General features: G+C 40.3%; 1 protein-coding gene across 1 annotated transcript in view; it reads right to left on the bottom strand.

The window, feature by feature from the left end:
• The window catches only part of LOC118211389 (potassium voltage-gated channel subfamily KQT member 2-like), a 49,798-nt gene that overhangs the window by 8,532 nt on the left and 24,337 nt on the right, over window positions 1-16,929 (bottom strand). The window contains exons 2-6 of the mRNA XM_035388566.1: window positions 15,260-15,341; window positions 14,520-14,549; window positions 8,782-9,005; window positions 2,148-2,256; window positions 1,266-1,397 (exon numbers count right to left, since the gene is read on the bottom strand). Of these exons, the coding sequence (XP_035244457.1) occupies window positions 1,266-1,397; window positions 2,148-2,256; window positions 8,782-9,005; window positions 14,520-14,549; window positions 15,260-15,341 (577 nt within the window). The remainder of the gene's footprint in view (window positions 1-1,265; window positions 1,398-2,147; window positions 2,257-8,781; window positions 9,006-14,519; window positions 14,550-15,259; window positions 15,342-16,929) is intronic.

Below are 16,929 nucleotides of genomic sequence, written 5' to 3'. Positions count from 1 at the left end.
CCTAAATTATTGGTTTTCAGGTATGAGAAAATGCTTGACCAAATGTGCTGCCAGCTAGCCGGAATCAAAAAAGGTTTCTTTGCTGTTAACCAACTGAAAAAGCTAGATTAAGAAGGATGCAGTCTGATGAATCCTAACCTAGGAGAGTATTGGGGTGACTCTTTGGGTCCCTTGGTACCATACTTCTTATGACGGGGAGTGGAGAGGGGAGGGGGACCCACAATGATATCTATCCTGGCAAAGTAGATAGAGAAGACACCAGCACAATGTAGAATGAAGCAACATGTGAAAGTCGAAGACGCAACATCAAAAATGAAAAAGGTGTAGAAGACAGACAAGGACAAATAAGTGAAAATATATTCCATACATATCTCATGCAAGCAGCAAATTGTACTTTTTTCCTCAATTGATCCCACGCTTTAGCCGCTGTGGTCACATTATCGATTAAATTCAATTAAAAGAAGGCCTTTTCAGTACACGTTTTTGAAAGTTGGAATATATTTATATATGTACACCCACTTTGTCAACTCACAACATATATCGTACTTATTTGGTGGAGAAGTTGGCCCTGAGATGAGAGAAACTGTGCTGAATGTTCAAGAGGAGAATGATAACTCTGTTTCTGTGAGTCCCTCCCCTTGGACTATTAAGGAGGCGTCTTGATGGGGTGGCACAACTTTTGAAACATGGGTTGTTATGTGCATCGCCGGCCGCCAGGTGAGGCGTGAGGTCGGGGGGATATGAATGGAGGCTAACTTGACTGGGCCTTCCTCACCCCCCTCGTGGGTGAAATGGCTTGGAGGTAAGGTGATAGAACAATGTGGCTGAGATTAGAGTGGGTTGAGATGTAGGGTAAGGATCTGAACTTGGCTTTGGCGACGTTAAACCAATGCAATAGCAATGAAACAATACCAGTGGTAAATATTCTGCTTGTATGATGTGAAGGGATATACATGTTCTTCTATACATCTGACTACTACAAATTCCTACTACTACTGGTGAACTTGGTGGAAAAGCCCAGAAGACAGTGTTGCATATCACTGTAGAGCTGCCATCATGACAGAGACAGAGGACAACAGACAAGTGGAAGATGCAATGTGAAGCAACCTTGTGCTTAACTGAGCGCTGTACCACAGCCCAGCTGTACCAGTGCAGCACCAGAGCCCAGCAGTGTGGCTACAGTTGGTTTTGGGGAGAGGGAAGAGGGACAGGGCAAGAACACAAGAGTTTTGACTCAGACATAAGGACGTGGGTTAGCATCTTGCCTGGACTGCAGGTTTTTAATCCTCGCCAACATGTCCAGGTGTCCCGCTGAATACTGCTCAATGACGTCCATCACATCGTACGGCCTCAGGCTCTCCTTGAACTTTCTCTTTGAGACCATGAACCTCATGATGCTGGTGGAGAGAAGCATTTGAAACAGGCATGGAGTTAGTCCAGCATTAAGATTTCAATCAAAGTTCAGTTTAAAGGCGGTGTGTTCGGACTGTTTTCATCAGCTATAAACAATCAGAATAAACTACCACTATTAGAATGAACCATCACTATCAGTATAAACTATCACTATCAAAATAAATTATGACTAACAGAATAAACCCTCACTTGTATTAAGTCCTGAGTCCATGTTGAGGAAGAGTGTTCATTGACCCCATGTCTCAGTGCCCCTAATATTTTGCACCATTGCTCCAAATTAAAACAGCCACCATTTGGATAATCTCTGAGGTGTTCTCAATTACAAAGAAAGAACTAATTACAGTAATAAATTCCCCAGTTCTAGTCCAGCTGGATTGTTCAATGAACAGGGAAAAAAAATATTCGTCATATTTCTTCAGTTCTTGTTCAAGGGCATAATTGGTTGAACTGATGGATTAAGTGGATTTGTGGGTGAAATTTATTGTTGAGACGGAATGAACACATGTACGACCTCCCTCCAGGACCAGAGTTGGGCACAGTACCAATACTAATTCTGACTAGAATAATTAATGCCATGGAAGTACTGAAGCTTCAATCAAACTTGCACGATCGTTATTAATAACAGTCTATATAATAATCATGGTAAAAACATTTGTACAGATCTAAACCCAAGAGCACTGAGCAAAAGGCAACGTAAGCAAATCATGTAATTCAGGCATTCAGACTTCTCTTACCACACGGCCCTGATTGTAACTTTTAGTCCCGGGGTTAAGTCCTGCGGGACAAACTCACAGTGGCAGCTCTTATTGTCGTCGACAATGTCTTCCCCGGGCAGGCTGGCTTCTAGAAAACACAACAGGGACAAAAACGCGACTCAGCCGTTAGAGCAGGCATGGAACGGAAAGGGGGGGGGGGGGGGGGGGGGGTGGCGTGGCCGAGGGGCTCTGGAACTCCAGCCATTCCGCTCTGATGTTTGCATGGAACCAAGCGACAGCAAGGCACGGCCACTAAGTCTCCCAGCCCAGGAGCTGTGCGTGGTGCGCTTTGACCGCGGGTTTCGATCGGGGGCCAGATTAATCAGAGCGCCTGCTCATGTTCAGTGGCCGGGTCATGTCTAGATGTCCTGATGCGGGATGGGGGGGGTGGGGGGTGGGGGGGGGGGTGGAGGCGGAGGTGGGTGGAAGGCAGGGATGGAACCAGAGAGGCAATAGGTTAATTAATGAATTAATTAATTCATGGGGTTCCTGACTGACTGTGGCCCGAAAATATGGAGTCATGCCCTGACACTGCCTTTGCGCTCCCAAGCGAAGCGGTTTGATTGACTGTCCTCATACAAGAGAACAGGCAGTATGAGCCAAGCTTCTACAGCACAGTTTATTCATCCTAAATGATTCTATCTGGGAGAACAGAAGGGGCATTGTCAAGAAAGTCTCTCATTTTGGGCCACGCCATCAACCGAAGCCAAAGTTAGTCTCCCAGCAGTCAGTCTGGCATGGGGTAAAAAGAAAACAAACCGTGCTTCAAATGCAAAAATTTAATCGATAAAAAAACAAAATAAGTAGTACTACAGAGCCTTGAAACGGCAGCGCTTGTCTACCCAAAGGAGGTGTGAGCGATTTCACTGGTCTGTAGTTCTGTGTCGAGGAGGCCCGCTGTGGCTGGCAGGTGAACAGACTTGACCCTTGACCCTTGAGAGACTGGTCAGCATCCTTCATGCAGGTTAAAGTGCAGGAGCAGCAGCCCACTGGCGTGTACGGCTCTCGTTCTGCACGCTCAAGCTGTCATTCAGTAACATGGGATGATAAGCCCTGCTGTGTGCTAATGGGATGTTGCTAAAAAATCTAGCATGCATGGCTAGTACTTTCTTATTGATTCTGCTACAGCTTGGTTTGTTTGCTTGCTTGCTTGCTTGCTTGATTTGGTGCTCAACCCCTAGCAGTTGTGTGGTGTTCTCTTACTGATTAACCCTTCAACTGCTGCAAAGAGGTGGAGAGGAGAGACATGGAATACAAATAGTTAAGTAATGGAAAACTGGTACTGAAAGGTTAAACAGCGTCACTTAGAAACAAATACAGATTCACTGAATGAAGGCAGAAGGGTATCGGTGACCAGCCGTCACCGTGCCTACCATTAACCCCCACTCCCATTCGGTCTAGTACTATGAGTGTATCTTGAAAGAGCATACAGTCATGGAAGAACTTCTAACTTATGGAAGTGGGGAGACATGTTTACTGTTCTCAATCAGAACAATGGACTGATGACATGATATCAAGGAGACGCAAAAGTCATGTATACTGACTTTGTAAATATGAGCATGTGCCTAAATTTGAGCTGGTCTTAGGCATGGATTCAATCAAGTATTTCCTTAACTTTGACTTGAAACAAGTGCTTGAGTTACTTCTTTCTTCCTTTGAAAAACAGTTTTACTGGATAATTTTATTGATTTTTTAACAGTGACACTTCCAATGAATGGTCCTTCATAAATCGTAAAAGAAGGTGCTATGCAATGCATATGAAGGAGTCATGAAACTGTTACGAAGGACCTTTCTTAAAAAAAGTGTTACACACATTTAATTGTGTGGCAAATTCAAGGAAAAAATTGATTGAATGCAGGGCTTACATTTACTATTGGAAGGCATACAGTATGTATATACATTTCAGAAACGCAGCTATTGGCAGAAACAAAGCGAGGATCATTTTGTTTGGGACTTACCAATGACTTACCAATGCACAGTATTTCCAAAGGGCCTAAATGGCAAAACTACAGCCAACAGGTATGTAGTTAAAACTAAATACACATATTCAATCTCGTTTACAAAGAATTCTACCATTACGCCGTAATGCTATGAACACAAATAACAAAAAAAAAACACTTGGCTTGAGACAATGTTTTTGGGATTTCAGCCTTACTATGCTTTCTGGAGTAATTAATACGGTTTAGCATGATTTCAAAGTACATACCGGCCTATTAATACATGAATATGTAAATGAATAATGATACTGTTGTGCATCGTTACAGACCATCAAACATGTTCCTATATATAAACAAACAACACACTACCGGTGACACTGTGACAGTTAGTTGTGCAACAAAGAGATATATTATTTAAGTGCTTGTAGAAAAAGGAAGCCAACATAAAATGTATATGTTTCAAAGTTTCTAATAATTTCCTCTTTTGCTCTGATGTGCCTTGGACCGGTTCAATCCAAGCACAATGAGAAAAAAAGGACAGAAATGCTTAAAATATATAATCATCATTACAGATAAATCGCACTGCAGTGTGATTAAAATTAGATTCATAGTGCGTCTTGGTCATATTTTAAATATTTGAAAGATCTAATTTCATAAGATAAAAATCATAGATGCCCTTGCTAAATAGGTGTTTTAACAACATCACTGTCATAGGAGGAATTCAATGTGTTCGCTACAGTGATCAGTCCATAATTCTAAGTAATACATTTAAGCAGTGAATTTGAAATATCAGTGGATCATTAATGTAATGCAAGTGGAACCTAAAATTAAAAACAATAATTTAAAAAATGAAACTTACAAACACAGCCAAGGAAAAAAGTAACATAGTCATTAGACTATCGTGTCAATTTCTGATTACCATGGTTGCAAATTTGACCCAAGATAATTTGCCGTAAGCAATAGCTAACAGAAAAATACTATGGTTCCAGGACAATTTGGTAATAATATTCTAAAACTGTAGCATACCAAAACAGGATTGGGACTATGGCCTTAACCATTTTTTTGTCAGCCACCAAAGAAAATTCACAAATGAGAACTCACACACGCAGCAACCAAAAGTTCAATTTCAGCATGAATAATCAGCTTGTGTTTTAGAAGGAACAGATTCATTTCCACCACCTAGAGAATCCTTTTCTGCATCATGCAGACAAACTGGTTTAATTGAAATGCATTTATTTATGTTTCTTAATAAGTCAACTGGTAACATTCCAAAACTAAGAAACAATCTGATGGGCCGACAAAAGAACGCAGAATTCGAGCTGAAGTTGAGATTTTGGTTGGAAATTTTTTGGAGAAACAAAATATGTGGTTTGTTTCTGTGTACAGTCTGGAGCTGTATCAATACAAAAATTGTAATACATAGCCTATAGGTAAAAATATTAAATGTACAAAAAAAGAAACTCATAAATGAATGCTAATTAAAACAAAGTTCAAAATAAGATTTTGGGCTCGGAAGCAGTGAACAAAGAAACATACAAACATTTGTTGAATGACCTGTTTCAAAATTTTTAAACTAGCACAGAATTTGAAGGGATCCAATATTCTATATGGCTGATTACAACCAAGCTGCTTGTGGTATTTTATCATTAAAATATCAATCTCTAGATCCAGTTTAGTTGATGGATTGAATTTGAAATGGTTTTTCAAAAAAGTGCCGGAGATTTACAAAAACAAACAAATTAAATAGAAACAGGGAAAAACGTTTTTAAGTGGAAACTTATTTTAAAATCACTGTCATTTTCAGTGGTTAAATCAGGCAATCAGACAAAAAAAAAATCAAAACTGAAATTCAAAAATACTTTTACATTGCTTTCTGCAAAATACGTAGTACATGAGGTGTTTAATACAAGCATATAACTTGTATGACCACACAGTTTGCAAGATAAGAATGCAATACTGTAGTGTATGTTGTGTTACATGCTAGGGCAGTCTGACAACACAATTGCACAAACTTCCAGATGTATGTGTACAGAAACAAAAATCATCCAGTGATGATTTCTACTTGTTATAGACAAGGGAGGAAACGCAGAACACGTTTGGCTCTGGAAAAATCTCATTAAACTGACATGACGATTTAGCTAAAAGTAATAATATACATTCTTATTGCTGATAATTGATTACCATTGCAGAAACTACAGTATACTTGATACTGCAATGATTTGATGCATTAAATGCAACCCTTATATTATAGCTATACGTAATAAACAGTATGACACTCAACACATACTGTAGCTACACAGACAGCTGACTATCTGTCTATTGCATATTTAGTCTTCCACTTTTATGTTCCATAAGGGTGCCATTATATATATATTTGTGGCCCCAAATGTATAGCTTTGAATGAGCATAAAAGAACAACTAATAATTCAAAAATTAGGGGTTTATGAGTATAAAACCCAGCTTTCATGGATCAGGCTTTACAGCATATGTCGTATTGATTGTGATCACATCTACAAAAATCATTTTTCGACAAGCTTTGATTTTGCCACTAGTGTGAAACAAAGTAGTAGTAAAAAAACAACTGAAATAAAAACAAGGTACGTAATGCGATATGCCTGGGTGCTTCATGTGATAGATAAAAATCACCCTTTAAGCTGATACAGCTGATACACATACGTGTATTGCTATGTACTGATTTTAGGAAAGCCTCTCATCTACTGAAATATGAATTCAGTTCCTGGTTAAATGTGTATGCTCTTCTCTATGCAGCCGTGCATAGGAGCGTATGGCTGCTTGTGCATTTGAGGGTGTGAGGTACCTACAGAACTCAAGGACAGTAATGTAAACATAAAGCACATGAACTACACTCAGAAATGGATGCAAATGTCAGCCTCTAAAATGGCCGTCAAATGTAATGATTTTGAAACAATACTCAGGAAACGCTCCCAGATTTTGAGAAGGCAAACAGCACAACTGTACAGGGGTTAATAAACAGAAATGAAACGATGAAATTAATGAATTCAATCACACAAGCTGAATGTTTCCACCAAAATTTGGGAGCTTTCAAAAACGCAAAAAATAGCAAAAAATAATGTGTGCAAGGTAAACGTATAACTGTTTTTTAAGTGTAAGTACAAATATAATCTCTTTCACATTTCTATCTCTTCACACTACCATAAAATGATATTTGTCATGTAGTTTAATGTAGAACGTACAGTATTGATGTAATGCACATTTGACCCAAGGGCTTTCCGGCTGCTTTGCATCCATTATTCCAACAGGAAAAGAAAAAAAACTTTAATTAAGGTTCAAAAACAAAAACAAAAGCAAACCACAAATAATAGCATATCCTAAAATTGGGATCAATGCTATGGTATTTTTGTAGATTTTACTGTAGAAGCTGCATGGACTGCAAACCTCCCAGTCAATCCTGACCTGGAGAGCTCTTCTGCCTGAATTCTTCATCCTGCATCTCAATCAGCACTTTAGCACAGCATCAAACAGAGAAACAAAGGAATCTGTGAGCATCAGGCTTTCCCAGATACATGTATATATGCAAAGGCACAGAGAGGACTCCATCTACAAACAGCACTATGATACACAGACATTTCACTGTAAGCAGAACACAGGCAGCCATGTGTGTACAATAGGTGCACAGTGATGTCTATTTCTCAGCAGGTCTTCCCCTGTCCTATACCATTTGTCCTGTATATATATGCCAACAGGTAGTTTTGTAACAGCGAAACACGCTACGTCTTTCTCTGTCAGTTCACGAGGCCTCAGACAAGCCGCAAAACGCGTGCTGCTAGCCGCCCCCCTCCCCCCTTTCTTTGCTGGGTGGCCCACCGGCAGAGCCGTGAGGTCACTGCTTCAGAGGAATACAGGTCACACACAGCTTGCGCAGGCAGACCGCAGGTGCCTAACAACCTGGGGGGGGATGAGAGATTACCCCCCCCCCCCTCCTCCCGGCTGACGCTAATCATACCCCACCCTGTGGGGCTGCCAGCCACAGTCACTAGTGGCATGGTCAGGGTTCCGTACTAAATTTAGGGGAGGGGCATCAAACCTCTCTGTCTGAAGAGCCAGCCAGCAGGTTAGGGTTGCTCTGAATGCTCGTACTACTAAATAAAGTTACCACACACCGGCCATGCTCTAAATACTGCCATTCAAATTCAACCCTTTGAGCTTTTCAGTGTCTCCAGACACTGGTAGTACCGAATAAAAAAAATAATGCATACGTAATTAATCACGTACAATCACAATCACATACAAAAAAACAAACAACACACTGGACCACTGACCTGCACAAACACAGCAGAAAATACAAAATGCATATTAATTCAACAAAAAAAAGACAGTTTATAGGTTATATCCTTTTAATAACTATCTCTATCCAATCACAACACCACAGCATCATTAGGCTTTCAGGTGATGTCATCCATTTTTAAATTAATTTTATATTTTTAAGGGATAGTGTACAATTTAAAATTTAGACAACAGGCAAACTTTTCTAAGTAGTTCAAAGGGTATATCTATAATATCACCTTGCTGTCATCAACTGTGATGTCACTTGGTGAGTCAGGGCTGACAGCCGGGACAATTAGTAAAGTATTCTTCTTAAAAGCAGGGGTAAGAGCATTAAATTAGGGGAACCGAAGCGGTTCAGTTGGTCTCACCTTCCGAGTTTTGGCGGGAAGCGGCCCCCTTGATGCGGAAGGCCTGCCGGGCCCGGCTGCGGTCCCCGAAGCTCCAGCTCTTGGGCACCTTGCTGGGGCTGTCCTCAATGCTGTTGTCCGCGCTGGGGGACCTGCGTATGCCCTGACCCTGCGGCGAGCCCTTCCCCTTGTTCCCCGAGCTCCGGGGGCTGGAGAACACCCTCTCCTTCAGGCTCACCTTCTGACTGCAAGGGGCGGGAGGAAACCAGACAGCGAGATGCACCAATCACCACCAGTGCTGCAGGACAAGCCCCGCCTACCAAAGCTGCACCTGTCTCAAAGCAATGATGTAGGACAAACCCCGCCTACCAAAGCTGCATCTGTTGAATGACCAGCTATAGGAAAAATACATGTAACCACAATCACAGAAATAGAATTTCTGAAGTATCTGCAAAACAATTTCATAAATAATTCCTATTATTTGTTTATAGTTCACACATAAAGATATATGATAGTTTAACTGAAGACACTATTTACTACAAATATAAAATTCAAAGTGCTTTAATGGCATGACAAAATTTGCATTTTCATTGCCAAAGCATAAACGTAAATACTAAATTGAAATATTATATTTATATATTAATATAATTAATCTAAAATTATATATTTATATTATACTTATATTATTTTATAAACATTATATATTTATAATTTTTTTAAATTATTTTTTTATTTATTACTTTTGTTTATTTCAGGAATATCACCTCAAGGTTTGAATTACCTGTTCACTGCGAGCACAGTACATCTGGCTGTAAATTAGTGGCACACAGCATGGAAATGATCATAAACTAATATTTCCATCCAGCTGATTTTATTGAGGAATAAAACGATGTTTAGATATCCAGCCTCAGAATCTACCACTGAAGCAAGAACAGTTTACACAGTAATCTGATCACTTCTGAGACGATGCATAGTGATGTCAAATATTCAATAATTTATCAATCTGAGTAATCAAAGCTGTAATAACCTCTTACCTGTGATGTCATATGAATTGGAACAATTAATAATCACTGTTGGAATCTTGACCATGTCTGACTGTAAAACACATAAATGCAGGCACATTGCAAGCGGCGGCATGCAGGCATGCACTTGCATGGCATACTGTACATGCACTGGCAGGAACGCCCGAGCAATTTACCCTCACAGATCACGGGTTGCCGACGGATCATATTCTCACCGAGGTAAATCCATCAAGCATTCGTAGTCATAAAAAAGATGGATAAAAGACTCCGACCACATGACCCAAGTCCCGCCTACAACAATTTCTTTTCACTCCCGAGACCCTAAAGGGCAGCCGAGTATTAAATCCAGTCAGTGATCTTCGTTATGAGCCCTTCAGCAACAAATTACTGTGGTACATAAAAATCGTAAACAGAGTGAGCAACAAAAAAAAAAGAAGAAAAAAAACCATTATAAAGACGTATTATTTCAATGACAGAACAGACGAAAATGAATTTAAACCTGTGAGTGCAGGCGGTGCTATGTGTGTAGTTTTAATTCACTTTCATAATTCACTTTAATTCTCTCTGGTGAGTCAGGGACAGGTCGGCACATTCATTCTCACTCCGAGCGTTTTCCTTCGTGCTAAGCCGCGGGATCGGGGGCCAAAGAGCACATTTCATTTTGGCGGGAAGCAATATGCATTCAAGATTAAAATGATACATCCCCGGGCACAGTCGTTCAGGCAGTGCTCTGCTGCTATTTGGGCAACGTTGCTGAGGACCTGTAGGTGTCAGAGTGGTCATGCGGACTGCCCCTGGTTGTCACGGAGAAATAAATTTAAAACCTGACCTTGAGGTAACAGCTTGTGACGTTTGCGATTCGGACCAAATGAGATGCCGCAAGGTCCTGGATTGACTTTTTTTCCTTCTCATTTTTTTCCATTTCATTTTACAGTGTTTCCAACGGGAGACAAAGTGGGAAGAATGAAACCATACTCCTTTGCATATTCAATTATTCATTTATAATACAGAAGTATTATAAATAATTAATTAATAATATAGAAGAAAGCATCGCTGAACATACAGCACCACTTGATTGACATGTGAATAAGCTCTGATTTATTGCTTGGCCTCCATAAATAGGGGCCACTTATACAGTGCCGTGCTTGAGTGAACTGCAGTTTAGGGGGTTATATTAGAACTGCGGCACAGGTCAAGGTTTCCACACCATGCTCCTGACAAATGAATGATATCTTTGTCATTTTATAGGCAACAGACTGGCATGCACACAGCACCACTGCACAGACATGCAAGACAAGCTGGTTAAAATGGACCTGGCTCCTTCCACCCCTCAGTGCTGCATTCATCACATGCAAATGCGGGGTGTTAGGAAACCACTTAATGCTACTGGCGTCTTTTTGGAAGCGTTTCTTTTTGTCGCCATTTAGCACAATCAAGAATATAAAAGGGACTAACTAAAAAAGGTGTGCTTTCTAATCCAGGTCATGATTTAGACCCCCTGCAGAAAGGAGGCCAGAATGCGGAATCTAAATGTAGATGCAAAACAATGCGGTGATTATTCTTTCTATTCAAGGTGGACTTGAAAAGCAGGCCAAAACAAAAGAAATGTAAAACATGGCGATAAGTGGTTTTCATATTGAAATGATGCATAAAAAACAGCTTTTGCAAGATGCAAATCCATTAGTTTTTTAGTTCTTTAGTTCTTCAACATAATTAAAAGCAAATAAAGGAGATTCCGTGTGTGTAAGGAGTGTAATTCACCACCGTGGAAAAGAATGTAAGTAACATTCAAATATTTTCATTAAATTTGTCTAAATTTGTCAACAATTTAAATATTGACTTACATAGCTACAAATGCTGGATGAATTACAAGTCCATCATCATTTTCAGTGCTGTTTCATATCCATCCCAATATGTGAGAAGTCACAACATGTTAATAATATTTTAATAATAACTCAAAAGAAGAAAATACTGTTGCCCTTCTCAAAGATCTCAAACAGAAGGATCAACACAGCACTGAGGTAAGCCAGTACTGTTTGATGCACGCAAAAAAACAACAACAACAAAAAAATAATAATTCACAATAAATAAACAAAAATAGCTTTTGTTCTCAAGCAAAATACGATATTGTTTCCCTTTGGTTCTTTTTGTTCTTGCTGGCATAGAATGCTAAGCATTTAGTACTGACAGCACCAATAACACTCTGCTTAGGAGACTAATGGCCTGTTGGCTTCGCACCTGGCTCAGGTCAGGTGCACCTCCTCTAGAGGGTAGGTAAATCATTCCAAAAGAGTGCACGGGGGAAACAGGAGAGGGTATGCAGACCTGAATGCTTTGAAAGGTCTAACCGTGCGGATCTTGGTATCTGCGTGCGAATAAATTCCTGTGGTACCTATCTGTTCCAATGCAGCACCCACACAGAGTTTCTCTGCATGAACTCTCATTACTGAAAATGAGGGAGAATAGGGGTTAGTGAGGAAGGAGAAACTGGTAGTGTGTACCCAGGTCACAGGTTCGATTCCTGGGTAGGACACTGCTTTTGCACCCTTGAGCAAGGTAGTTAGCCTGCATTTCTTCAATATATATCCAGCTGTATAAATGGATGCAATGGATGTAAATGCTACGTAGAAAGCTGTGTAAGTCGCTCTTGATAAGAGTTTCTGCTAAATGTAATGTAATGCAGAAGGCACTGGTCTCCACATAAATTCTTTTAAAAAAAATTTTATATACTGTATATATATATATTTTTTACGAATTACTTGTGACAAGCATAGTCATTTATCTGGACATAGCGATGCGGTAGGGTACACCTGAGCACTGTTCTGCATGCATGGTGGAGAGTGTGTCGTATGCGTTGGCTAGTTGAGGGCACTGTGCACGGTAGAACTCTCTGGACTGGGTAGGGCACCTTCCCCCTTTTCCCTCTGTTGCCCTTGGAAACATCCAGCTACATAAATGGGGCAGGAAATTGCCGCACACGCCGCAATTAACACTGAACAAGGACAACAGCTATAAAAATAATTCACTGTGGCTGAATACACTGAAATAAAAAAGCTGGACAGAAATTATATACTATCACTAAAAACTTACTACACTGAGTTTCTGATATGCTGCGCTAATGTCTCGGTGCTTAATTGTGCCACCCCGCACCCGAGGACAGGGAAACCAAACGTGAGCTGTGAAAGGGCCAGCCATGCTAAATGGTATGGACCAACAGCACTTCCAGGACGAGTCGAGCCTCGGCAGGAAAAAAATATGAATCCAATTCCGGTTTCATATCGAAGCAAAATAAATATGCGTACAGGGGTGTCAGGTGCGGTATCCGTTAGTGATTTAGAAGCAGATAAGCCCTGGCATTCTGACAGCACAGCACTCAAATAGACTACATTTCTAATGCTGCTTGGCGTTCTGCATGTCAGTTATTGACCCATCAAATCAAGCAGCCCAGGTAGGTCCTTCTTGTAATCTGCGCTCTGTGTGGCTGAACATAATATACCCACACAGCCAATGGAAATGCATTGCTCTTGCAGGCCAAGCCCCACAGCGGATCAAAGCGCCAGTTAAGCATTATGAATGTGAGAGAGACGCCAGAGGAGGACCTGACATTGCACAGGCACTCCTCTGTGGCTGACTGGCTCTGCTGGTGAACATGGGCGGATTTATTTTGTAGAGCTGGGTACCAGAAAGCTTGTCATTTAATTAGCCTGCTTGCTAAAGCTTGGAGCAGAGAATTGTTCATAAACGCCAAATGTAAAAGTCAATACACTTTGCTGCTGTTCAAAAATAAACATTAATATTCCTTTTTTTCATTTTTTAAATAAACATGATTATGGAGTGCTCATTTATGCGATTACTGGTATCCCCTCAATGATGCAGAGAACCAGCAGCTCTACAAATAAGGCAAGAACAAGGAACAGATTCATTCAATAGTTGTTCTGAACTTTGACTGAGAAATTAATTCAGCGTTCAGGACAAATGTGAATTCGATCCGGGTCAAAATGGAAGCAAGCTTTGAATACTACTCACAATACATCAGCCACACATTTTAAAAGCTAGAAAGTATAGATCGACACTTTAACTGGTATCCCCTGGCTATTTTGTTGTATTTATGGATATTTTTATTGTGACTACATAGCCATCATATTCAAAGCATTATTCGATATTATAGCAGCACTTGAATGAATACCATCCATAACTTATGGATGTGGAATTAAATAAAGTGTTACAGAAAGTATTATGACATTACATATTAAGAGAGAAGTTCCTCAATTTGCATTACTCCAGTCATGCTAATATAAGCCTACAGTAAGTATTAATTAGGGACACCCAACAAAAAGTGTTTATCAAATCAATTGCTAACAGTACAGAGACACTTATGAGGGGCTGCTACTATTCATGAAAGTATGGGGTGGTGTCTATGGTCATATAAGTATCAGCTGCAGCTACAGCAATGCTTTGTATATAATATCCACATCCTTTAGGTCCCTTATCTGTTAAGGTGAACACTGGAAATCCACTGGAACACTGGAACCTGGTAAACACTGAAAATTCACGTTTACACCCTGTGTAAAGACTGTTGTCTAGACTGAACGACTGCACATTTCAGCTCAAAATCCATTCTGGGTGGATACTGTCACCAATCAAAAGAGTAGCAGCACCCCTTTCCATTGGATTAAAAGCCACTACTGCAGGTGAACTTGAACTGACAGGCAATAACGGTAATGCTTTCACACCGACCTGGGGGAGGGTTCTGGCTGAGCATCCTTCCTGTGTTTCCAGATATATGGAGAGGGAGAGAGAGAGAAAGAGAGAGAGAGAGGAAGAGAGAGGGAGGGAGGGAGGGAGGGAGGGAGAGAGAGGGAGGGAGGGAGGGAGAGAGAGGGAGGGAGGGAGGGAGAGAGCGAGAGAGAGACCATAAAAACACACACCATTACTACTATATCATATGTCTTCACCCATGCCTCACTGCAATGTAATTCATACTTAAACATCTGCTACATGTTCTGGTAAAACACTAGGAATAATGAAGCACGGGGAAATCACACCACTACATATCACAAGTCAGTCAGACACATTGTGTGACAAAGGGGGACACATTACAATGAACAATAAACCCAGAAGAACAGTCATTTATAATCAGAAGAAAACAAAAAAGAACTGCCCAATGTATGTTTCAGTGAAACATCTAGTAACTGAAGCAGATTGAAAAATCTTATGGGGTATAAATTACAAATGTTTACCATCAATATCTTTAAAATATTTATACAGTAGATTTCATTCACTACATTTAATTGGAAATTATAAATGAACTACCTACCCTGATTGTAATTATTTAGTCTTAATCATTAACATCTTAATGTTTTATTAATATTAATGCTTTATTACACATATCTATTTAATACTAAACCAGGCAGCCATGATAAATAAAGTCAAAATCAAATGGTATAGCTGCAAAAGCAGAACACTCGTGACCTGACCTGAACGACAGTCCAGACTTGCTCTTCAGATTCCGCAAGAGGTCAAGCTGGTTCAGAGGAGGAATAAGTCTACAAAGATAGGGAAAATTGAGTCAGTCATTTCTACCAAACATGAATGGCCCAAAAATGACAGGCACACATTTCATAATATTATGTCTGATGCTAATGATTAAATATTATGATATGATATTAAAATAATATGACATTTCCCCTGTGAAAACCCACAATGGATGCTTGCAACTGTAACTGGAGAAGCTGTGACTGTTTTGCCCACTGCTGCTAGAATAGATTCACTCACTGTTAATAGACTAAATTAAAACAAAATCACAGCAAGAAATAATTCACAGCAGATGGCACTGTCTCACCATATTCCTGACTGAGTCACTACCTGCTCTGAATGGAAGATGCAACATGCTGGGAACATTAATGTGACCACATCAATTATAAGATCTTAAATCCTAAAATCATGGGCTCTTCCTAAATGGCTTAAACTGTTGATGCTTAATCAATTAAAGCTTCAAGCTTTCAGCTAACCTGTCTAGAGGGAATTCTGCAATTAAAATGTGCAGATGCACACACACACAAACACATGCACACACGCACGCGCACGCTCTGTACTGGCTAAATCAGTATTCACTATATGTAACAGAATGCACACAGGCCCTCCCTTGTGTTTGCTCTGTAAACAGAGTCTGTATCCACCTGCTGTCTCCTTCACAATACAGAATTCAACTCTCTTCAGACCATATCCACAGTCTGCAGAAGGAAGGCAACAGGGCTACAGAAAACCAATTAAGACCATTCGAGTCTGCCACCTTTTCCTATGTTTTCCAGTATCTGTTCTGGTGTCGAGCTAGCGCAAGTCCACTCCAGCCTGTAGGACCACATGCGCTGCCACATTCTATACCTCAGTAGCTTCACAGGCTGTTCTCTAGCTAGCTTATTTTTCACTAGGTCTTGTTTCACAGTTTTGTTCAGCTGTGGTAGCAAGCTAGTTAGCTACCTGGCCGGTTCTTTTAAGGTAATACAGTGGTAAATGTAGGAACCGTGGGAGACTTCAAGCCACCCATTCCATTTTGCTGCCATGTACCGTACTGCTGGTCACAGCTGGATGGTACAGCCTAGGCTATATTGTCTCGATTGTGCTCGAGGTCAGTATCTTTACTGACTGAGCTTTCATACAATATTTGTTTGTGTAGCAGAACATGCAGACATACAGCCTTGTAATGTGTTTATTTAGCATAAATGTTCATCTCCTCACTGGGAAAAGTAATCGACTGTGTAATGAAAATGTATTCTCCTAGCTCAGCACCACTGAATAGCTACATAGCTATACTGTACTGTATAGTTCTGAGAACAACAGCCACCGTTTTTTCCTGCTATCACACCACTGGATGTTCAAACATAAAAATTGATTTGCTCGCAAGCAACATCAAGCACTAGCTGAGAATTATGCATGATTTCCCACATTAAATGTTGAATTCTGTACTTGACACAACTCTAAATTGGGAATGGCAAGGGCTTTATTAACAGTAATGGAATGGGCGAGGCTCACTGCTGCACAAATGAATAATATATTAAACTGAAAACCAGTCAGCAGAGCATGCTGCTATTGCAGTGTCTGTATTGGCCACACCAGAAAAAAATTAATCTGAGATGGTATTCAAAAA

This window comes from Anguilla anguilla, chromosome 13 (assembly GCF_013347855.1).
Source record: "Anguilla anguilla isolate fAngAng1 chromosome 13, fAngAng1.pri, whole genome shotgun sequence".
NCBI classification, from domain to species: domain Eukaryota; kingdom Metazoa; phylum Chordata; class Actinopteri; order Anguilliformes; family Anguillidae; genus Anguilla; species Anguilla anguilla.
The sequence above is the reverse complement of the archived record's forward strand: the minus strand, read 5'-3'. Positions and strand labels throughout refer to the sequence as shown.